At 41.2% G+C, this 25,657-nt stretch overlaps 1 protein-coding gene across 1 annotated transcript in view; it reads right to left on the minus strand.

Moving 5' to 3' along the window:
- Positions 1-25,657, minus strand: part of whrna (whirlin a) — a 214,773-nt gene that overhangs the window by 22,277 nt on the left and 166,839 nt on the right. The window contains exons 11-13 of the mRNA XM_060841026.1: positions 18,206-18,277; positions 9,277-9,859; positions 3,562-3,734 (exon numbers count right to left, since the gene is read on the minus strand). Of these exons, the coding sequence (XP_060697009.1) occupies positions 3,562-3,734; positions 9,277-9,859; positions 18,206-18,277 (828 nt within the window). The remainder of the gene's footprint in view (positions 1-3,561; positions 3,735-9,276; positions 9,860-18,205; positions 18,278-25,657) is intronic.

Genomic DNA, 25,657 nt, shown 5'->3' on the forward strand with positions numbered 1-25,657 from the left:
TGGTGGCTGGAAAGTGAGGACCAGGAGGATCCTATCAGTTTGGTGGGAGGAGATGCAAAGAGTGAGAGTGGAAGTGTGGAAAATGGGTTGGATACGGCTGACGTGGGGAATCCCTATCTGAGGAATAAATTGGATGTTTCTGAGATACCCCTGTGGGCTGAACTTGAAATGGTAACTCTGCTTTCTCTCCACAGATGCTGCCAAACCCACTGAGTTTCTACAATACTTTCTGTTTGTATTTCAGATTTCCAGCTTTGCTGCTTTGAGTTGCAAATGTGTTATGGTCAGTTGATGTAAATGTTATGTTCTAACAAACTGAAACATGATCTTCTCACTCGAGATAACTCTCTCTTTTCTTTCTGAAGCAGTGTTGGGGTCCATTTCCAAGAACAAAAATTGTGCTTTGCCATTTCACCTCAGTGTATATTATTCAGTTTTACAGGCAAGGACAAATAAGAATTGAGATATGAAGAACAGGTTTTGTTGGATTGTGACCAAGTCCACAAACTTGGGCCTAACCTCCAATTCTTAACTCAATGACATTTGAGGTTAGCCAACTATATTTAACTAATTCTGGACAGATCGGTGACCAAATCAATGGTGTTCTTCACCTTGAAAGTTAAACCATTCCCGAGACAAATTCACTGATTTATTGAGGAACAAATTATTTTCTTTTTATTACAGCACTCCTTTGCTAGCTCGTTGCAGTTTGTGAAACGTTATAATGGGTAATTTTAATTTCAGAAGCTCAAGGCAATTCTGAATATACTAACCATATAAAAAGATGCACCTAAAAAAAAGTGGAGAAAAATCAATGTGAATAGAGGAAACGATTTTCTGTTGCCCCAGGGAATCGTCCAATGATGCTTTATCGCTACATTCAGTGCACCGAGGTCAAATAAATAGATACCTCCTCAATCATACGCACAACAACAAGAGAGACAAGTTTTTCCACCTTCCTGAAACCATATCCACATTGAACACTGCAGCTGCTTACCTACCTAACTGTTTTGCAAGTGTTGTATGCATAATGCATTCATCTCACAACTAAGTGTCTCCAAATTACCTCATAAGCACTTGGATGCTTAATGTATTCATCTAAAATTCATCTCTTCACAATTTTAGCGCAGTCATTAACACATTTGAAATAAATGAATCTATGCTTTTACTAAAAGAGCAGATGTGTTAAATGTTTCTATGTTCCATAGTGTAATACCAGCGCAATCATGCTCAGTAAAGGTGTTTCATATTTAACAGGGACCAGGCCCATATGGAAACTTTTGAAAATGCATGTTTTAAAATGGATGACTGGTAAACTTTAAAATGGCTGCCATGATTCAGATGACTTTCATTTGTTCAAATAGGAGCACCTGAAACCTTTTAGAAAGTTTCAAATTGAATCTTACTGACAGGGGCCTCCCCTTGAATGGACACACCCAGATGGAATCTGTCTGTGGAACTTACATTTGTTAATATCTGGAGTTTTATCCAACACAAAGCCAGACCCCATGACTCTTAATTAGCACCCTAGCAATGGGGACAGGGCAGGAATAAACTCACCTTGAGTAACTGTGAAGAACTCTCCATTAACTCCACCATTAAGCAATGGCTTTCAGTTAAGATCTTCTGAGTAGACAATACTAGTATTGATCATGTGATGGAATTGGCTGGTTATAATTACTTTTGGTGTCGGACAGTTGGCGAGACAGTTGAAGGCTGCAAAACTTTCAGCAGCAACCAAGCTGAACCATCTTTCTACTTATAAAAACAAAGGCAAGAAAGTCTTTATAAAGTCTCTCAGCCTAATTCCAGACTTCTAGTCCATCTGTAAAGAAATTGGACCCCTTTATACAAAAGCCACAAATATATAAATTCATGATCTGCATTTTTTTCTTCATTTAGGGGATGTGGGCATCGCCTGGCTGGCCAGTATTTATTGCCCAGCCATAGTTTCTCTTGAGAAGGTGGTGATGAGCTGCCTTCTTGAACTGTTGCTGTCCACCTGCTGTAGGTTGACCCACAATACCTTTAGGGAGGGAACTCCAGGATTTTGACCCAGCAACAGTGAAGGAATGGAGATATATGTCCAAGTCAGGATGGCGGGTAGCTTGGAGGGGAACTTGAAAGTGATAGTGTTCCCATCTATCTGCTGCTCCTGTCCTTCTGGATAGAAGTGGTTGTGGTTTTGGAAGGTGCTGTCTGAGGATGCTTGGATAATTTATTCATAAATTTCTTAATGCTGGGCATTAATTTCTTCAAAGGAATCCTACAGAAATCTTCTAGCTATCAGAAGTCATCTAAACTACAATTCAAGACTAGAAACATCTTTTCTTTAGCAGAGTTTTTAACTTAAGTAAATTAAATACATGAACCGTAATCTATTCTTTTGTATTGACCCTTGTAGCATACACTATATTTTTTAACCTTATCTTTCTTGAATGTATGGTAAGTGACTGACATGGTATTTAGATTTCTTCAGTGAGTGTGTGAATAAATAATCCTCTTTATCTAAATCCATGAAACTGCTGCTATTTTTTAAATTGACCATATAGTCTTAGGAGCATGAAACGCATATTTCTACCTTCCTATACAACTGCTGATTGCAAACAGTATAGAAAAGGAACTGTGGCTTTCTGTTCATTGCTTCTCCCTAGTTACCAAGAGGATGTCCCTCTGTTAAAATTACAGGAATTACAACTGAGAGATATTGCAGTGTGAGGTCTTACACAAATGCATATATCCCTATTTTTATAATAAATATAAACAAAAAGTGCTTGAAATATTTAGCAGACCTGGCAATACCGAAGCAGAATTAAAATGTCAAGTTGATTGTGACACTTTTATAGAATAGAATCCCTAAAGTGTGGAAACAGGCCCTTCGGCCCAACAAGGCAAAGTGAGGACTGCAGATGTTGGAAACCAAAGTTTAGATCAGAGTGGTGCTGGAAAAGCACAGCAGATCAGGCAACATCCGAGGAGCAGGAAAATCAATGTTTCGAACAAAAGCCCTTCATCAGGAATGGAGGCAGAAGTCCACACCAACCCTCTGAAGAGTAACCCACCCAGATCCATTCCCTCTAGCCTATATTTACCCCTGATTAATACTGTACACCTAACCTACACATCCCTGAAGACTATGGACAATTTAAGCATGGCTAATTCACCTAAACCAGCACATCTTTGGACTGTGTGAGGAAAGCCACACAGAAACAGGGAGAATGTGTAAACTCCACACAGACTGTCACCCGAGGCTGGAATCGAACCTGGGTCCCTGCTGCTCTGAGGTAGCAGTGCTAACCACTGAGTCACTGTGCCGCCCACTGCTTCAGACTTCTGTTCAAAAGAGGATTCTTTGTCAATTCAAAGTATTAACTATTTTCTCTCTGCACTGATGCTGCTAGATCTGCTGAGTATTTCCCCACTTTGTGTTTGTATTTTAGATTTTCAGCATCAGTGATATTTTCCATTTTTGCATTGTTGCTCATCTCTCTGTGCTTGTTTCAAGAAGCAGATCGATGATTCTTCCATTCAGGAATAAATAAGCATTTGAAGCTCACTTACTGGCTTTAAAATGGCCTCTGGTTTGGATTCATTCCCCGACGTGTCCTTGGTGACTTTTCCCTTCGCAGGTACGGGACTGCTGTCTTTGCTGTTGCCACCCATTTCACCAACATCAACCCCACTGTCCTCGCTGAGAGTCTGCCCACTGTCAGATAACTGGGAAAGGGCAGCAGCTGGTGGGAACAGTGGCATAGTTTCTGTTATTGATAGAAAATAGATTCTGCTCAATCCCTAGTCACATAAGTAAAAAAATTTGAACAGTATGTTGGTCCCTAAACATCAATACTAATGGGCGTATATTCTTTCTCTGCACTGCTTTGGCCTTGGGAGGATATTAATGCAGAGAAACAGGATGACTTATCTTGAAATTTGCTCAGCATTAGTAACTTCATTTTGTGGTCTGCACTGATTTTTTTAATTTCAGCTCTGTTTTCATTCTTTCACGATTAACGTAGGAAAATGTAGCTAACTAATGGGTAGTATTATACCTTTATTTAAGAAAGGCTACAAGGGAAGTGCAGACCAGTGAGTCTGATGTCAGTGCTGGGTTCTGAGAGATAGGATTCACATGCATTTGGAAAAGACAGGGGCTGAGTAGAGATAGTCAAGATGGCTTTGTCATGGGAAACTGTGTCTCACGAACTTGATCAAAGCTACTTGAGGATGTGACAAAGAAGATAGATGAGGGCAGAGTGATAGACGTTGTTTACATGGTCTTTTGTAAGACCTTTGACAAGGTTCCGCATGGTAGATTGGTTAGTGAAGTTAGATCACATGGGATTCAGGGAGAGCTTGCCAATTGGATACAGAATCAGTTTGATGGTAGAGACAGAGGATGATGATTGTGGGGGGTTGTTTTTCAGACTGGAGGCCTGTGACCAGCGATGTTCTGCAAGGCTCGGTGCTTGGTCCATTGGTGTTTGTCGTTTATGTAAACTATTTGGATGAGAATATAGGTAGCATAATTAATAAGTTTGTGGATGACACCAAACTTAGTGGAGAAGGTTATCTCAGATTACAAAGGGATCTTGATCAATTGGGCAAACAGGGTGAGGAGTGGCAGGTGGAGTTTAATTTAGATAAATGCGAAGTATTGCATTTTGATAAGACACACAGGGGTAGGGCTTAAGCCGTTAATGGTAGGTCCCTACTAGAAGGGTTGTCAAACAAAGAGACGTAGAGGTTCAAGCACATAGTTCCTTGAAAGTTTCATTACAGGTAGACAGGGTGGTTAAGAAGATATTTGGCATGCTTGCCTTCATTGCTCAGATCATTGAGTATAGGAATTGCGAATTCCTGTTAGGGCTGTACAGGATGTTGGTGAGGCCACTTTTGGAGTACTGTGTACTGTTCTGATTGCCCTGCTATAGGAAGCACATTATTAATTAGAAAGGGTGAATAAAAGATTTACAAGGATGTTACTGGAACTGGAAGATTTGAGTAATAAGGAGAGGTTGGAGAGAACATAGAACACTAAAGCACAGGAATGGACTCTTCGGCTCACAATGTTGTGCCGAACGTGATGCCAGATGAAACAAAACCCTTCTGCCTGCCCTTGGTCCATATCCCTCCATTCCTTGCATATTCACTTCTGCCTCCACTGTCATCTCTTGCATTACAGACTCCTACCATTCTGTGTGTAAAATACCTGCCCCTCACGTCTCCTTTGAACTTTCCCCCTCACCTTAAATACATGCCCCTGAGTATTAGACATCTGGATCTGGACAAAAGATTCTGACTGTCAAGCCTATATATGTGTCTTATAATCCTTTTGACTTCTATCAAATCTTCCCTCAATTCTGCTGCTCAAGAGAAAACAACCTGAGTTTTTCTAGCCTCTCCTTATAGCTCATACCCTCCAATCCAGGCAGGATCCTGGTAAACCTCTTCTGTACCCTCTTCAAAGCTTCCACATCCTTCCTGTAATGTTGTGACCAGAAGTGAATGCAATACTCTAAGTATGGCCCAACTAAAATCTTAAAAAGCTGCAACATGACATCCTGACTCTTGTACTCAGTTCTCTGACCAATAAAGGCAAGCAGGTCATATGCCTTCTTTACCCAGTAAACAGAGCTGCGGCCTTTTTCACTGGAGCGTGTCGGATTGAGGGGTGACTTTATCAAGGTTTATAAAATCATGAAGGGCATAGGTAAGGTGAATAGCAAAAGTGTTTTCCCTAGGGTAGGGGAATTCAAAACTACAGGACATAATTTTAAGGTGAAAGGAGAAAGATTTAAAAGGGACCTGAGGGGCAACTTTTTTACACAGAGGATGGCTCGATGTGGAATGAACTTCCAGAGGAAGTGGTAGATGCAGTTATAGTTACAACATTTAAAAGACATTTGGACAGATACATGAATATGAAAGGTTCAGAAGGATATAGGCTAAACGTAGGAAAATGGGATTAGTTTAGTTTGGGAAACTTGGTCGGCATGGACAAATTGGACCAAGGGTCTATTTCTGCCCTGTATGACTCTATGTGTTCATGGAATCACTCAGTATAATTCAAGAGACAATATTATGGCACCTACAGGGTGCACATGGAGTACTGGACCAAGATTGAGCCCGCGCTTAATGAGAGGCAAACTACAAGAATAATTCCCAGCTCCATCTCACCGATATCTCCCTTCATCTCCACTGTAAACTATCATATGAAATGTTTGACATCCAGTTCTGGATGACCTGGAATACCCTCCAGTTGAACATCTGGAACACTGAAGCCATTGCTTTTGGACCCTGCCACAGTTTCCCATCTCTAGTGACTGATTTAATCCTGTCACTGGCAACTGGCTCTGATTGAACCATACTCGACACAGCCTCATTGCTGTATTTGATTCTGACAGGGGCTTCTGACCACCTCTGCTATTAACCAACTCCACCTTTGATTCAGTTGATCAGCTGCTGAAACCTCATTCATTACCTCCAGAATTGATCATCCTAATGCACTCCATGCTGGCCTTCCACTGTCCATCCACTGCAATCTTGAGGATACTCTCAAAATTACTGTATAGAGTCATAGAGATGTACAGCATGGAAACAGACTCTTTTGTCCAACTCGTTCATGCTGACCACATACCCTAAATTAATCCAGTCCCATTTGCCAGTATTTGGCCCATATCCCTCTAAACTCTTCTTATTCAAATACCCAACCAGATGCCTTTTAAATGTTGCAATTGTACCAGCCTCCACCACTTCCTCTGGCAGCTCATTCCAGACACGCACCACCCTCTGCATGAAAAATTTACCCCTTAGGTCCCTTCTCGCCCTAAACTTATGCCCTCTTGTTATTGACTCACCCACCCCAGAGAAAAAACCGTGTCTATCTACCCTGTCCATGCCCCTCAGACGCCAATGCTCGAGAGAAAACAGCTCCAGTCTATTCAGCTTCTCCCTATATCTCAAACCTCCAACCCTGGCAACACCCTTGTAACTCTTTTCTGAACCCTCTTAAGTTTCACCCCATTCACCCATCACTCTGGAGTTCACTGACCATACTGGCTCCCAGTTAATTTAAAAATTCTCCTCCTAGTTTTCTAGTTCATCCCTGGCCATGCCCCTTTCCATCTCTTTAATTCCCGTCAACTCACTACTCTCCAAGATGTCTGTGTTCCTCTAATTCTGGCCTCTTAAATATCCCCAATTTTATTTGCTCTATCACTGATGGATGTGTTTACATTTGCATAAGCCTGATACTCCTGAGTTCCCTCCTAAAACCTCTCCATCCTATTTCTCCTTCCTCCATAAAATCCAACTCTTTCATCAGGCTTTTGGTCAGCTTGAGTATTGCCTTATGAGATTCAGTTGAAATTTTGTCCTATTGTACTCCCGTGAATTGCCTTGGGATGTTTTATGAAGTTAAAAAACCTCATCAAATCAGATGGGCTCAAGGAGCTTATCCTGTTTGTTTTACATTATCCAGTTTAATAGACTGGGGAAGGCAAGAGGGTGTCAAGTTTAAACTGTTCATGAGTCATAGGGTCATACAGTCATAGAGATGTACAGCATAGAAATAGACGTCTCTGTCCAACTCGTCCATGCCGAGCAGATATCCTAAAGTAATCTAATCCCATTTGCCAACATTTGGCCCATATCCCCCTAAATCTTCCCTGTTTATATACCCATCCAGAAGCCTTTTAAATGCTGTATTTGCACCAGCCTCTACCACTCCCTCTGGCAGCTCATTCCATACATGCATCACCCTCTCTGTGAAAAAGTTGTCCCTTAGGCCCCTTTTAAAACTTCCCCTTCTCACCTTAAATTTATGCCCTCTAGTTTTGGACTCCCCTACTGTGGGGGAAAGACTTTGGTATTCACCTTATTCATGTCTTTCATGATTTTATAACCCTCTATAAGGTTACACCTCAGTTCCCAAGGCTCCAGGGAATACTGCCCCAGCTTATTCAACCTTTCCCTGTAGCTCAAACCCTCAAACCCAGCAACATCCTTGTCAATCATTTCTGAACTCTTTCAAGTTTTACAACATCCTTCCTGTAGCAGGAAGACCAGAATCAAACACAGTATTCCAAAAGTGGCTTAACCAATGTCCTATACAGCCATAACATGATTTTCCAATTTCTATACTCAATGCACTGAGAATAAAGGCAAGCATACCAAAAGCCTTCTTCATTATCCAGTCGACCCGAGACTCCATTTTCAAGGAGCTATGAACCTACATTCCAAGGTCTCTTTGTTCAACAAAACTCCCCAGGCCCTTAGCATTGAGTGGATAAGTTCTGTCCTGATTTGCCTTTCCAAAATGCAACACCTCACATTTATCTAAATTAAACTCCATCTGCCACTCCTCAGCCCATCTGATCAAGGTCCCATTGTACTTTGAGGTAACCTTCTTTGATGTCCATGCAAACTTAGTAACCATACCTCTTATGTTCACATTTATATGATTTATATAAATGATGCAAAACAGTGGACCCAGCACTGATCCTTGTGGCACAATATGGGTCACGGGCCTCCAGTCTGAAAAGCAGTAACTGAGTGCTAAATGGCTTATCTTTTTTTCAGAGTAATGTCTCTCTGAAGTGCACAGGCAGCTGCAGCAGTAGATGTTGAGTCTTTGCACTTATCTGAGAAGAAGTTGGACCTATTCTTGACTTGGGCAGAGATGACAGAAAATAAGTGATCTTCTTTTATAGTGAGGTTACAGCATAATTTTCCAGAACATTTCTTCCCTCAGGAATGAGAAGGTGGGGAAGGAAGAAGTTTTTAGGCAGAATGGTCTGGTTTGTGGCAGGCTTGATAGACAGACTAGCATTTCCCTGCCAGTCCATTTCATATATTTGTAAGCAGTGATGAATATTTAATATATTCTAACTTTTTTTCTCAATTATACTTAACCAGAAGAAGCCATCTAACCTTACATGAAACAACTTAGATAGAAACTGTACTTATGATACAGTAAAACAGCAACTAGTCCATTATTTCCCCTGCAAAAATGGATTCCCCATTTCAGAGTGCACAAAATCTTGAACCTAATTACAGAAACAGCCATTCAAGAGATGGTTGAGAGGTATAATCTGGGGGTCAAAATCTCTGCTCAGATTCTCTGAGAGTGTCAGACAAACTTGACACCCACTTTACTCATATTCAATTTAACTGATGTGTCCATAACTTAACTTGCCTGAAATCACTATGGATGAATTCCTATTAAAAGCTGATTGTCAACTGGTAAACATGATGCTGTCTTTAAATGGCACTTACCTCGAGATTGTGGTAATGTCCTAACTTCATTAACATCAGGTTCACCATTTGGCTGATGCACTTCTACCATTACAAAGTGCTGGTTGGCTGCTGCTAACTGTGAGTGTGGTTTCTCTGTTGACCCTGGTGGAAGAGGGGCCGGAACATATGGTGGCGGGTTTGGAAGAGATGGTGATACACTCTCCGAGGTATTAGACAGCAACTGTGTTGGAGACTTAACTCTGGGAAAGGGTCCGATGATATGCTGGTTGACACGGGAGAGTTGGGCTGTCACCTCACTGCTCATAGTTTGTGTTTTTAAGTTTTTAGTGTGTACTGTACAAAGAGACTCATCTGTCGAAACAACTGAAGCAGAGGCAGAAGCAAGTGAAGAACCGTCACTTGTGGCATCGGTATCGATGATTGTGGTGGTTAGTGAAGGACTGTGAGGTACCGTGAAGAAAAGGCCCGACTGTGATGACTCTGTTGAGTTCCGCTTTGGTCTGTCTCCCATTGTCTTTTGCTGTGAAGAGGCTGGACTGGTGGACTCAGTTCGAAGAGGTCTATAGTTTGATGCGTTGTCAGTAAAGGGCTGCACATTATCCTAGAAAGCAAACCAGAAATATTTGCAGAAATAATTATTGGGCAAATCTTCTGTGGACTTGTAGTCTTCCCAGATTGTGCACCTTGTGCCAATCAGTTGCCTGGAACCAAGATTTACATTAACAATTATATAGTAATACTTATAAGAGGTGAAATGTGCTAGGTTACCACTTAAAATGAGCATATCGATGTGTCTGATAAAATCCCACATAAGAAACTGTTGGGTAAGGTGGAAGCCGAGTGAATTGAGGGCAAATTACTGACATGATCAGGAAATTGTTTGAGTGGCTGGAAACACATACACAAGGATCTGTGTTGGGGCCTCAGTTATTCACAACACTCATCAGCAACATGGATAATGGCATAAAAAATCAAAAGCCTAAGTTTGCTGATGGCACAAAATTAGGCAGCATTGTGGACAGTGTTGATGATAGCTTAAAATTACAACAGGATATTGATAGACTAGGTGAATGGGCAAAGCTGTGGCAGATGGATTTAAATCTAAGCAAGCATTTCAGACCAAAAAATACCCAATCAGGATATTTTTTAGAAGGCAAAATGTGAAATACAGTGGCTATCCGATGAGATTCAGGGGTTCAGGAGCAGAACTCTTTAAAATGCCACAAGCAGGTGCAGAAAACAGGCAAGAAAGCTAATGGAATGATGGCCCTCATACCTAAAGGGCTGGAGTACAGAGATGCAGATGTTATGCTCCTGTTAATTAAAACCCTAGTTAGACCCTACTTAGAGTACTGCGGGTTGAGAGTGTGGTGCTGGAGAAGCACAGCAGATCAGGCACCATCCGAGTAGCAGGAGAATTGATGCTTCGGGCATAAGCCTTTCATCAGGAATGAATACTTCTCTTAGGGTACTGTGAGCAGATCTGGGCACCATACCTTAGATAGCATGTTTTAGCCATGGAGGGAGTTCAATGCAGGTTTACAAGGTTGATACCTAGACTTTAGGGGTTAAGTAAGGAGGGGAGATTAGACAAATAAGGTCTGTATTCTCTAGAATCAGTCTTCAAAATATAAACAGAAAGTGACAGGATAGATAAACTCTTTTCATTGATTAAAGGTTCTAGAACTACGGGGCATAGTCTAAACTTTTCTCCTCAATATTCTCACACATGGTATGCAGAAAACAGAAAAACATTTTCACAAGTTATATTTTGCAAAGTTACTTATTAGTAATTTAATGACTGAATTTTTTTGTGGTAACCATTGGGATTAGTTTATTCTGTTGATGCATGGAATTATGAACTTTCAATTACTGTCACTAGAATTCTAACTGGAGCTTCAGTAATACAGTGTGATGGCTTTATTAAGCAGAATAAAGAAAAGAATATACTCCATTAGGATGACTAGTATAAAGTTTGCCATCTGAACTGACATCTTGTGATTTTTTTTTGATGGGAGCTTGTATAAATGAAGAATTCAAAGAGCTTCTATTCAATGATTAATCTTCCTCTTTGTGCAGTATTCAGCCTTTGCAGTGAGACACAAAGTTAGATAATTTGATTGTACCGTTAATTTAGCTGTTAGTGGACAGATAATGCATGTTTCTATGACTGCAATTCATCAATTTATTGAAGATAGTTTTAACATGAAAATCTATGTGAGGTTTTTCACTTTGTTCAGTAAAAAAGTAATGGCATGCAGTACAAATAGCAGCATGGCCAGTTCATTGCATGAATGCAGAACCTCAATAAATGGAAAACTCAATTATTAAAATCTTCCTTGTAAGTGGATTAGTCCAGCTATTATCCTGCAGCGTGCATAGTCTCCTATACAAAGTGAGTGGAATCATTTCAGGAAATGGTTAATGAATTGGAGTTTATTTCAAGTTTAAAACCTACTCATCATCCCTATTGGTGACCTATCCAATTCTATGCATTCCCAGAGATTGAGCATTAGTTCAGCCACAAGTATCACTACTTTGACAAAGTTTCTCACACACAAAAAAAAATTAAATGGTCAACACTTTTGTGATTGATATGATCGAATAGATATTGCCTCGATTAGTAGGTATATTATTGCTATTGCAAAGTGAACAAACATAGCAGATCTGAAACAATTTTTAAGGAGCTTACCACCTTGGCCTTGACTTCTAATTTAGTTTATTCGAGTTATTTTATCAATTTCTTTATGAATTTAATTCTTTTGTAATAATCATTCCATTTGCACTTCCACTGAAATAAAAACATGCTTTACTTCTTTCCAGTTATTCCAATCATTCTTGGCTCCATCCTTTCCAGAGATGTGGTCAATGACATAGCTAGATTACCACCCAGGCCATGAGCTAATTGCCATAGGGTCACCTAGAATAAAGAGGTGATTGCATGGCTCAAAGATGGTGTGGGAGATATAGGTTTGAATTTATTGTGACATTGGCAACAGGACTGAGGAAGGATGGGGCTGTTCTGATGGGAAGGGCTCTACCTGAATTATGCTGTGTCCAACTACTTTGCAGATTGCATAAGTTGGGCTGTCGATGGGACTTTAAACTGAAGAGCAGAGGAATGGATTCAGTTAAATGGAAAATTATTGGAAAAGTTATGGATGGGAGAGAACTCAGCAGCGGTAACTTCTATAACAAGTAATTGGACAGAGATTACAGAAAAAGTCAGGAATCTAACTGCAAGTACAGCAGATAAGGGGGCAATCAATACAGGACTGAGTGTCTTTTACTTAAAGGAATGCAATATATGAAACAAGGTAAATGAGCTTGAAGCGCAGATTGAAATTGGTGGATGTGATGTGTATATCATAGAAACACGGCTGCAAGGGGCATCAGGGCTAGAAAATAAACGTGTGCATAGAATCAAAAGGTTCTGATGGGAGTTACATACAAATCCCCAGTGGTAGTCAGGAAATGGGGAAAAATAAATCAGGAGATAGAAAAGGCAAGTAAGAAAGGCACAATACAATAATCATGAGGACTTCAATGTGCTGGTGGACTGGGAAAATCAGACTGCTAGTGGAGCTCAAGAAAAAGAGTTAGAAGAGATTTTGTTTTGGAGCAGCTTGTAGTAAACCACATCAGAGAACAGGCGATTCTGAACTTAATGATGTGTAATGAGGTAGATTCGATTAGGGAGCTTAAGGTGAAGGAAGCCCAAGGGGACAATGACCATAATATGATAGAATTCACTGTGCAACTTGAAAGGGACAAGATGGAATCAGATGTAACAGTATTACAACTGGGTAAAGGTAACTGCAAAGACATGAGGGAAGAAGTGACCAGAGTTGATTGGAAGGGTGTCTATAAGGGAAGGTGGGGGAGCAGCAATGGCAGGAGCTTTTGGGGATAATTCAGGAGCCACAATATAAATTCAGCCCAAGGAAGAACAAACATGCTAAGGGGAGGATAAGGCAACCATGGCTGACAAGGGAAGTCAGGGACAGCAGTAAAAGCAAAATGAAAAACACACAATGCGGTGAAGATTATTATGAAGCCAAAAGATTTGGAAGCCTTTAAAAACCAGCAGACAATAACTACAAAAGCAATAAATGGGGAAAAGAGGGATAAGTTAGCTAGTAATATAAAAGAAGATTGCAAAAGTCTTTTTCAGGTATCTAAGAGGTAAGAGTGGGAATTGGAATGCCAGAAAATGAGGCTGGAGAAGTAGTAATGGGGAATATAGAAATGGCAGAGGAGCTGAAGAGGTACTTTGCATCAGTTTTCACATTGGAAGACACCAGCAGAATACCAGAACTTTGAGAGAGTTGGGGACAGAGACTAGGGTAGTGGTCATCATTGAGAATGTGCAGAGGGAAGCTGAAAAATCTGAAGGTGGATAAATCACCTGGACTGTATGGACTACATGCCAGGATGCTGAAGGAGATAGCTGAGGAGATTGTAGAGGCATTGGTGGCAGTCTTTCAGAAATCACTGGAGTCAGGGAGAGTCTCTGGGAACTGGAAAAATGGCTACTGTAACACCACTGTTTACAAAGGGAGGGAGGCAGAAGACAGGAAACTATAGACTGGTTATCCTGACCTCAGTCATTGGTAAGATTTTAGAGTCCATTGTTGTGGATGAGATTGCAAAGTACTTGGGCATGTATGGTATAATAGCGCTGAATCAGCACAGCTTTGTCAAGGCGAGACCATGCTGACAAATCTGTTAGAATTCTTTGAGGAGGTATCAAGCAAGTTAGATAAAGAAGAGCCAATGGATGTTATTTATTTAGATTTCCAGAAGACCTTTGACAAGGTGCTGCACAGGAGGCTGCTTTATCACTGTCACATGTACCGAGCTAATATGAAAAGTGTTGTCTTGTGTGCTTTATAGGCAGATAATACTTTACAAGTGCATCACAGTAACAGAACAGTGTGCAGGCTGTAGTATTACAGCTGTTCAGACAATGCAGAGAGAGGACAACATTAATATTTAAGAGGTCTATTCAAAACTCTGGTAGCAGCGGGGAAGAACTGCTTCTTGAATTTCTTCAGATGTGTATTCAAACTTTCATATCTTATGTCCAACTGAAGAGGGTGGAAGAGCGTACAACTGGGTAGGAGGGGTCTTTGATCATGTTGGTTGCTTTCCCGAGACAGTGGTACAAATGAACTCAATGGAAGGCTGTGCTCACAACTCTCAATAGTTTCTTGCAGTCTTGGGAATGGCAGTTGTGTCAAGATAGGATGCTTTCTATGGTGCACGTATAAAAACTGGTAAGAGTTTTTAGACATGCCAAATTTCCTTAGCCTCCTGAGGACATAAAGGCATTCCTGTACTTTCTTGAACATATTGTCAGCATGGGTGGACCAGGACAGATTGGTAGTGTTCATCAATCCCTGGAACTTGACCATCTCCACCTTGGCACCATTGATACAAACAGGTGCGTGCCCTCCACTCTGCTTCCTGAAGTCAGTGACCGGCTCCTTCATTTTGGTGATACTGATGGAGAAATTGTTGTCTTTAAACCATGCCACCATGCACTCTATCTCCTTCCGTCTCATCATTGTTTGAGATCTGAGCTACAATGGTGGTGCTGTCAGCAAAAGTATGAATGGAGTTAGTGCAGAATTTGACCACACAGTCATGCGTATATAAGGAGTATAGTAGGCTGAGTATGCAGCCTTGCAAGGTACCAGTGTTGAGGAGTATCATGGAGGAGGTGTTGTGGCCTAATCTTACTGACTGTTGCTCAGCAAGTTGAGAATCCAGTTACAGAAGGTGAAGCAGAGACCTAGGTTCCGGATTTTGGAGATGAATTTGTTTGGAATTATGGTGTTGAAAGAGGAGCTGTTATCATTAGCAGAAGCCTGATGTAGGTATTCTCATTGTCCAGATGTTTCAAGGGTAAGTGTAGGGCCAGGGAGATGGTGTCTGCCATGGGTCTGTCACATCAGTAAGTGAATTGCAAACCATCAAGACAGCTGGGAGGCTGAGTTGATGCGAGCCATGACCAACCACTCAAAAGTATTTTTTAATTATGGATGTTAGAGCTACCAGTTGGTAATCATTGAGGTACACTACATGACTTTTCTTTGACACTGGGGTAATGGAGGTCTAATTGAAAAAGGTGTGGACTTTAGTTTGTAGAAGTAGAGGATCATGGGTAGAGGATTAGCTGACTGGCAGAGGGCAGAGATAGGGATAAAGGGTAGTCAGTCACTAGCAGAGTCATGTGCCTACAACTATTCACATTATACATTAACAATCTGGACAAATGAACTGAGGGCAGGCTGACCAGGCTACTCCAATATTGGACAAAATTGGAAAGATTTGTGTGCAGTCAATTTGATCAATGTTGGATTAGGATAAAACTGCCAGCAAGACCTAGCTCTTGAGACACAAGAAGTTTGTGTTTTAAGTAAGTAAGAAATAGAGAAAATAAGACTTACATTTATACAAGCTTAGGATATCCTAAAGGACTTTAATGGAATTATGCACTCATAAAGATCATTCACTGCACTAATGTTAGAAAGCTGACAACCAATTTGCACTCAATAAGCTCTCAGTGACACTGCAGCCACAAAATAATTTGTTTTTGTGACACTGTTTGCTAACAATTGGTAAGGACAAATAGAAAGATTTTACTTAACAGTTGTCAAATAGTGCCAGGGAATAGTTTGCATCGACCCAAGAATGTTAGTTTAATGCCTTATCCCAGAAGTTATCAATGGTGCATTTTGTAGTTGACAACTCAGCCTCAAAGTAGGGAAAGTTTTCAGAGCTGCAAATGGGGAGGAATTGTGGTCAGAAAGTTGAAATTTTTCAAATGGTATGAACTCCACGGAGTGTGTGCACTTTTTCCCCTTTTTCCTGATTGAAAGGTTTGGCTTTCTGTCAGGCAGAAAATACTTCAGAGGAGGTTGCAGCTTGAGACTCAGTAGCAATGCTGCTGCTGCTGCTGCATTCCTGGCAGCATGGGAGCAGGGCTGTCTTCAGGTCTAGCATGGTGTGTTCACTTTATACACATGCAACTGGGATGTCCAATGTTGCAGAGTCCACAATCCAGTGGTGATGGGGTGAATCTGCTTCTGCCTAGGGCTGAACCTGGGGTTTGGAAGAGGCAAACAAATTAAGCTTGAAGTTCCTGTACCTGCTGCCCCACAAGCAGTACTGGGAAGGTACTTACCACACAGCAATAATCAACTCTCTTCAGTTGTTGTGGTCTCTGAATTGCAGGAAACCCAGCAGGTAAGGTTGAAGCTATATGTGTGGGGCATTCAGCCAGGAGGTAAAATTGGAGGCATTCAGTTTGCCTGCCCAGACCTCACCAAATCCTCCCCTCACTTTAATTAAACTAGAAGTCTGAGGATTATGTTTGAGTTTGGAATGTTTACAGTTTTCACAGCCAACCAATCTAAATTCTTCCTTTCCGTTTGTTGTTCATATTCTCCTCCATCTCTTTGTGTTTCTTTATATCCTTTTTTTCAGATAATAAGATCATAAGACATAGGAGTGGAAGCAAGGCCATTTGGCCCATCGAGTCCACTCCACTATTTAATCATGTGCGTTTCAACTCCACTTACTTGCAATCTCCCCGTAGCCCTTAATTCCTTGCTGGATCAAGAATTTATCAATCTCTACCTTGAAGACATCCAATGTCCCGGCCTCCACTGAGCTCCATGGCAATGAATTTCATAGTCCCACCACTCTCTTGCTGAAGACATGTCTCCTCATTTCTGTTCTAAATTGACCCCCTCTAATTTTAAGGCTTTGTCCACATCTCCCTGCCTAATGGAAACAATCTCCCAGCATCCACCCTTTCTAACCCATGCATTTATTGTAAGTTTCTATTCGATCTCCCCTCAACCCTCTAAACTCTAACAAATATCATCCTCGGATCCTCAGCCGATCATCATATGTTAGGCCTACCATTCCAGGGATCATCCGTGTGAATCTCCACTGGACACACTCCAGTGCCAGTATGTCCTTCCTGAGGTGTGGGGCCCAAAATTGGAGACAGTATTCTAAATGGGGCTTAACTAGAGCTTTATAAAGTCTCAAAAACACGTCGCTGCTTTTATATTCCAACCCTCTTGAGATAAATAACATTACATTTGCTTTCTTAATCATGGACTCAACCTGCAAATCAGCCTTTAGAGAATCCTGGACGAGCACTCCCAGATTCCTTTGTACTTTGGCTTTATGAATTTTCTCACCATTTAAAAAATAGTCCATGCCTGTATTCTTTTTTTACCAAAGTGCAAGACCTCGAACTTGCTCACGTGGGATTTCATCAGCCGTTTCCTGACTACTCTCCGAAACTGTCTAAGTCTTTTTAAGCTTCTGAATCACTGTCACTGCGCTATCTTTGTTTCAGCAACAGTATGTGTGAAGGAGACTTAAAAGCACAATGACTGTGAAATGAACTTTAATGGCATTGGGCCAATCTTTTTGATTGAGCAATATAATTTTGTATTTTATGAAAATACCATTGAATCAAACTCAGAATGGGCTCAATCTATTTCCTTCCTTGATCTTTTACAGCCTATCCAGTTCCGAAAATTTGGGTTATGACCTTCATTTGTTCAAATAAGTGCAGAATGATGAATATTTTTCAAAATCGTCGACGAAAAATGATAGATTTAAAATCTACCACAGAACCTAATTATTGTCCAAGACGTTTTGATTAAATGTAACAGTCTCGGAGATAAGCAGGCATTCTGATTGCAAAGTTGTTTTTTTCAGTGTGTTTCAACATTCCTCTTGTTGATATGATCTTACTTTATATAACTTCAAATGAGCTGTTTGCAAAAAATACACAATTATGATAAATGTTAATGTCGCTGCAATAAAAATGAACATCGCATTCTATAACTTCAACAGAGAAAAGACGTAATGATACATGGCAGCTGAGTAGTGTAATGTAGAGTAAAATACTCACAAGAGAGATATCTGGCAAATTTCCAGTGTCTCCTTCCAGCTGGTCATTTGTTCCTGCAAGATCTGTGTCATTCTGTGTGCAAGAAAAGTGTCAATTCACTCATTAGACCGTATCCTCTTGAATAGATTAGTGCTTACTCTAGCACAATACAGCCTTGAACTGCAGACACCTGTGTTAACACACTTCTGTAATTGAACCAGTTCAGCATGCACACACTTTAGAGAAAACAAACATTGTTCAAAAAGCATGGCAGTATTTTGAACTGTGGTTTCATAAGCAATGCTTCTTACACTGTCCAATGCACATGATGACCAATATTTCTTTCCTTCAAATTTAACAGAAGGAAATACTGGGCAGGGCACGTTCATCTTCATCAAAGTTGCAATTAGTTTCCCCCAAAATGGGGTCTTATTGTTCTGAAGTTTGAAATGTTGGCATCAATATTGTAGCTCTTATCTTTTTAAGGATAATAACTTGGTCCATTTATTTCAATTACTACTGCCCATCAAAGTGAAAAGGTTTGATGCCAAGTAAAGCAGAACATGACTGTCTTGCTACAAGTTCTTGCCATAACGTGAGACTGTAATCACAATCAGAAATGTTTGGGTCTGGCTGATAGAACCAAACTTACAAATGCTCTAAACAGTACAGACATCGAAAATATTGCACTGAAATTTATTTCTGTATCTTCTGCTCAACTGGCATACTTCTTGCTAAATGCATTGTTTCAGTATGTGGTCCTAGATTGTGCCTACTTACAATCACTTAGACTATACTTATGGAATTCAACATATTTGCAGTGTTGCTGTAATACCCATTTTCAGTCAATTAAACACACATTCAATAGAAAACAAGTCATGAGCAACAAGCTGGTGAAAGAACATCTTATCAATTCTAAACCCTAATCTCATTTAACCACATCAAATACTCACTGGAGTACATCATCTGATTCATTGAACAACTGGGTGAGATGTTACCTACTCATTCAGCCATTTGGTCTCTGATCTAAAAATGCACAATTTTCTGACTTACTGCCTCTCCAAAACTTACAGTCCAAAAATAGTTGAGATGATGAAGTAATGGGAACAATGGGTGAACTTTTCATCAAAGTCTGGCCTACGACCTAGATTAGGTGATCCAGACACCAAACCCTCAGATTACAACAGGATCTGGACCAGTAGGACCAATGGGCTGAGAAGTGGCAGATGGAGTTTAATTCAGATAAATGCGAGGTGCTGCATTTTGGGAAAGCAAATCTTAGCAGGACTTATACACTTAATGGTAAGGTCCCAGGGAGTGTTGCTGAACAAAGAAACCTTGGAGTGCAGGTTCATAGCTCCTTGAAAGTGGAGTCGCAGGTAGATAGTGAAGAAGGCGTTTGGTATGCTTTCCTTTATTGGTCAGAGTATTGAGTACAGGAGTTGGGAGGTCATGTTGCAGCTGTACAGGACATTGGTTAGGCCACTGTGGGAATACTGCGTGCAATTCTGGTCTCCTTCATGTCGGAAATATGTTGTGAAACTTGAAAGGGTTCAGAAAAGATTTACAAGGATGTTACCATGGTTGGAGAATCTGAGCTACAGGGAGAGGCTGAACAGTCTGGGGCTGTTTTCCCTGAAGCGTCGGAGCCTGAGGGGTGACCTTATAGAGGTTTACAAAATTATGAGAGGCATGGATAGGATAAATAGACAAAGTCTTTTCCCTGGAGTCGGCGAGTCCAGAACTAGAGGGCATAGGTTTAGGGTGAGAGGGGAAAGATACAAAAGAGACCTAAGGGGCAACTTTTTCACGCAGAGGGTGGTACGTGTATGGAATGAGCTGCCAGAGGATGTGGTGGAGGCTGGTACAATTGCAACATTTAAGGGGCATTTGGATGGGTATATGAATAGGAAGCGTTTGGAGGGATATGGGCCGGGTGCTGGCAGGTGGGACTAGATTGGGTTGGGATATCTGGTCGGCATGGACAGGATGGACCAAAGGGTCTGTTCCATGCTGTACATCTCTATGACTCTATGACTCTAATTGGTGAGAATGCAGAAAGATCAATCAAAGAAGCCTACACAATTCCCAAAAGGTCATCTTGGACTGAAACTGACTACATCAAGTGAATCATAAACAGGATTGTCTCTTTATTTAAGGAAGAATGTATAGGAAGTGTGCCAGGACAAAGGGTTTGAATTTAAGGAAAGGCTGAATAGGCTGGGACTTCTTTCACTGAAGCATAGGAGGTTAAGGGGTAACCGTATAGAGGTTTATAAAATCACGAGGGACAGAGAAAAGGTGAATAGCAAAAGTGCTTTCCCTAGGGTGGATGAATTCAAAGCTAGAGAGCATAATTTCAAAGTGATACAATGATGGAAAAAGGACCTGAGGGGCAACATTTTTACACAGAAGGTAGTTCACGTGTGGAATAAACTACCAGAGGAAATGGTAGATGCAGGTACAGTTACAATATTTAAAAGATATTTGGAGAGGTACATGAAAGTTTAGAGTGATATGGGCCAAACATAGGCAAGTGTTTGGTTTAATTTCAGGAACGTAGTTGCCACTGATGAGTTTGACCAAAGGGTCTATTTTTGTGCTGTCTGACTCTATGACTCTAAGCAGTTCATAATAAAAAAGTACCCGATATCTGGTATGGACAGATTGTTTTCAAAGAAGTAGCTGGACAGGCTAAGTTTGCATTCAATGGAGTTTATAAGACAATGAAGCAACTTCCTTATGGCAGGTAGATGTGAAGAGGAGTTGTTTTACATATGAACAGATCTAGAACTAGGGCTTAATAGCAGCCTTTAGGGGTGAGGGAGGAAGTCCGAACTATTCCTGAAAAGATGATGTAAAGCAGAGTTTTTGATGATATTTAGGGCAGAGATAGATTGATGCTTAGTAAGCAAAAGGGTGAAACATGATTTGGGCGGGGTGGTGGTAAGAATATGGATTGGAGGTTACAATTAGATCAGCAACAATCCTATCAAAGGGAGGAGCAGTTTCGCGGGACCTACATAGAATCATACAGCACGGAAACAGACCAGTTCTTCATTTTGATATGTTTATATGAATCTATTGAAATACCTCATAAGGGAACTAAAAAGAATGATATTGACCTTGAGGATATTTAAAAACACCCTAAACTGTTACTAGATGAGTAAACAAGCTGCTCTAATATTGTCTCTGAAATAGGTCTTAAATTCAAATTCTTCTAACTGCTCTCTATATGGTAGTTACTGGTGGTATTTCAGGGAGCCACTGGGGTAGGAGTAATGACACTGGACTCATAATCCAGAGACCCAAGCTAATGTTCTGGAGATCTGGGTTTAAAATCCACCATAGGAAATTATGAGACTTGAACTTGTTTAATTGAAACCAGGAATTAAATTCTAGCCTCATGGCAAACTGAAACAATTGATGCAGAAACCCTAATGCCCTTTTAAGGAAGGAAATCTGCCATCTTTTATTTAGTTTGGCCAACACGTCACTCCATTCAGAAAGCAATGCAGTTGATTGGTAGCTGCCCTCTGACACAGCCTGACCAGTCACCGCATTGTAATATAATGCTGTGAAGTAAAAAGAAACAGGGGAACCTGGATGAACAACCCAGCTTCAACTTGGGAAATGAAAACAACAACAACAAAACCAACCCTGTCGATTTTGCAAAGTACTTCTTACCAACATCTGAAGCATGTGCATCAACATTGTGAGAGATGACCAAAGACTAGTGAAGCAACAGCCTGGCATATTCATGCTCATGCCTAACAGATCATGTCCTAAACACTGCCATTCCTGGGTATGTTCTGTCCCAGAGGCAGATTAGACCCATCAGCAGACGAAATGTGCTATGGAATACATTGAAGGTGACTTGGCAGCACCACCACTAACCAAGCTGACCAAGTCCTGACAAATACAGCTTCTAAACTGAATATGTTGCAGGAAATGGGGGAATTGACAAACTGAAAATCCTATTTGGCGTCATCCTCACCAACAAATTACCTGTCCTATTAATTGAACAAATTACAGGCACTGCTCACAACGGGCAGTGCTCCAAACTTCAACTTCATCCCTCTTAACCGCTCAGCCTTGACTACAGGTCCCAAGAAACCAGTTCTTTTTCTTTATTTCATGCACACCTTGAAGCTATGCCGCTTGGTCCAGAGGTAGGGACATTACCATTAGCCCTAGAACTCAGCTCTTTTTCTCCTTTTTTTATAACCAGAAGTTCTTTTACACACAATTGAACATTTTTCTCCCCCCATTATCAAATCAGTTGTGGCAACTTTAACCTGCTAACCACCACCATTAATTCACCCATGTTTCCAGTTGATTAACTTACATGCAAGGCCATTAAGGGCAGAGAACCCAGCTTTTTTCTCAATTAAACTATTCGGGCATATCATGGCATACTGCTGGGGCAAGATGCATGGACAGCCTCTCCTGGGCTCGATTTAGAGACAGTACCACTGTGCCACAACAGCCCTAAGAGCCCAGTTCTTAAATACAAAAGTTCAATGGACATCTTCACAGAAGTTCATCAAGGTAATGTCCTAGGCCCAACCATCTTAGCTGCTTCATCAATGACCTTCTCTCTATCATAAGGTCAGAAATGGGGATGTTTGCTGATGATTACACAATGTTTAGCACCATTGAAGCAGTCTATGGCCATATGCTTTAAGACCGAGACAACATTGACCAGACACTGAACTGGACATGCCACTTAAATATTGTGACTATATGATCAGGAAGTGATCACAAATTATAAGTCAGGAGTATGATGGAATACTCTCCACCAATGACATGCAGGTCCTGGGCCTCCTCCATCGCCAAATCCTAACCACCTGACGCCTGGAGGAATATCACCTCATCTTCCGCCTTGGGACCCTGCAACCACACGGAATCAATGTGGATTTCACCAGTTTCCTCATTTGCCCCCTCCCCAACTTATCCCAGTCCCAAGCCTCCAACTCAGCACTGCCCTCTTGACCTGTCCATCGTATTTCCCATCTATCTGCTCCACCATCCTCTCCAACCTATCACCTTTTTCCTCACCTTAATCTACCTATTGCATTCTCAGCTACCTTTCCACCAGCCCCAACCCCCTCCCATTTATCTCTCAGCCCCTCCGGCCTGCAAGCCTCATTCCTAATGAAGGGCTTATGCTCGAAACATCGATTCTCCTGCTCCTCGGATGCTGCCTGCCCTGCTGTGCTTTTCCAGCACCACACTCTCGACTCTGATCTCCAACATCTTCAGTCCTCACTTTCTCCTAATACTTTCCACTTGCCTGGATGAGTGCAGTTCCTACAATACGCATGATGTGGAGAAGGCTGGTGTTGGACTGGGGTGGACATGGTCAGAAGTCACATGACACCAGGTTGTAGTCCAACAGGGTCACTTGAAATCACAAGCTTTTGGGGCATTGTTCCTTCAGGAGAAGTGAAGAGGAGCACACAGGCACAGAAATTATATGCAGAGAAATCAAAAGATCATCCAAATGGTGTGAATGAAGTGTCAACAGGCCGAATAATAAGTCTCTGCAGATGATCAAAAGTATCAGACGGCGTGAGTAAAATGTCAACAGCTGAATAAGAAATGAAGGATGACCTATAATCTGATTAATTGAGGCAGAGAGATAATTACAATAAACTAAACATAAGGTGGTGCTGGAGACAAACCAAATGGCTGGAATAATAAGATAAGGATAAGAGTCACATGCTGAGAGTCTAACCAGAGTAATAAGTAATCCAAAACCGTACAAACTAATTAAGGTAGAGAGATCATAACAAGCTATCAAGGTGATGATGTCAAAACAAGACAGTAAGCGAGATCTTACAAACAAAGAACAGTGCAGTGGGGTTACATATAGTGCAACATGAACCCAAGTTGAGGGCGTCTTCATGGGTGCAGAACTTGGCTATCAGTTTTTGCTCAGTGATTCTGTGTTGTCATCTGTATCAAAATCCATCTTGGAGACCGCTTACACAATGATCAGAAGCTGAATGTCCTTCACTGCTGAAGTCTTCCCTGACTGGGAGGGAACATCCCTCCCTGCTGATTGTTGCACAGTGTCCACTCATCTGTTGTCACAGCGCCTGCATGGTCTTGCCAGTATATTATGACTTATAAATCAAGAAATGGCTGGAGGCATTGGATACCGCAAAGGCTATTGATCTTGACAACGTTCTGGCAATACTACTCTTGACTTGTGCTCTGGAATATGCCTTGTCATTACCAAGTTATTTCTGTACAGCTACGTACTGGCATTTACCTGATAATATGGAAAATTAGATAGATGGGTCCTGCAGACAACAAACAAGACAAATCCAACCTAGCCAATCTTCTCAATCTCAGTACAGTGACCAAAGGTGTCATCAACAGCGCTGCACTTGCTTAGCAATAATCTGCTCACTGATGCCCAATTTAGGTTCCACTAGAGTTCCTGACCTCAGTGCAGCCTTAAACCAAACAAGGACAAAGCGCTGAATTCCAATATGAGGTGAGAGTGACTGCCCTTGACATCAAGGCTGCATTTGACCTAGCAAAACTGCGGTCAGTGGGAAGCAAGGGGTAAGTGCTACACTGGTTGGAGTCATACCTGGCACACAGGAAGATGGTCATGGTTGTTGGAGGTCAGTCAATTCAGCTTTCAGATGTCTGTGTAGGCATTTCTCTGGAGAGTGATATGTGCCCAATCATCTTCAGCTGCTTCATCAATGACCTTCCCTCCATCATGAGGTCAGAAATGAGAACGTTCACTGATGATTGCACAATGTTCAGCAGTATTCGCGACCCTCAGATACTGAAGTAGTCCATATCCAAATGCAGCAAGACCGAGACAATATCCAGGCTGGGGCCGACAAATGACAAGTAATATTTGTGCCACACAAATGCTATGCAACGATCATCTCCAACAAGAGAGTATCTAACTTTTTTTGTTTAACATTCAATGGTGTTACCATTACTGAATTCCCCACTGCCAACATCCTGAGAATTACTGTTGACCAGATTAGCCATATAAATACAAATATTGAACTGTATTAACCATATAAATACAAATATTACAAGAGCAGTTTCAATGCTAAGAACCCTGCAGTGAATAACTCAACTCCTTACTCCCCAGAACCTTTCCATCATCTGCAAGGCATAAGTCAGGAGTGTGATGGAATGCTTCCACTTGCATGGATGAATGCAGCTCCAACAACACTCAAGAAGCTTGATACAATCCATGACAAAGATTAGTTGACACTAAATCCATGAACATTCATTCCTTCCACCACCAATGCTCAGTATCTACAGTGTGTGCCATCTCCAACAAGGGGCAATCCACAAATTCTCCAAGGCTTCTTAATCAACACCTTCCAAGCTCATGACCAATGCTATCTAGAAAGACCAGGGTAGCAGATGCATGGAAACATCATTACTTGCAAGAACCCTAACCCACCCACCATTCAGACTTCAAAA

The sequence above is a fragment of the Hemiscyllium ocellatum genome, chromosome 21 (genome assembly GCF_020745735.1).
Source record: "Hemiscyllium ocellatum isolate sHemOce1 chromosome 21, sHemOce1.pat.X.cur, whole genome shotgun sequence".
NCBI classification, from domain to species: Eukaryota; Metazoa; Chordata; class Chondrichthyes; order Orectolobiformes; family Hemiscylliidae; genus Hemiscyllium; species Hemiscyllium ocellatum.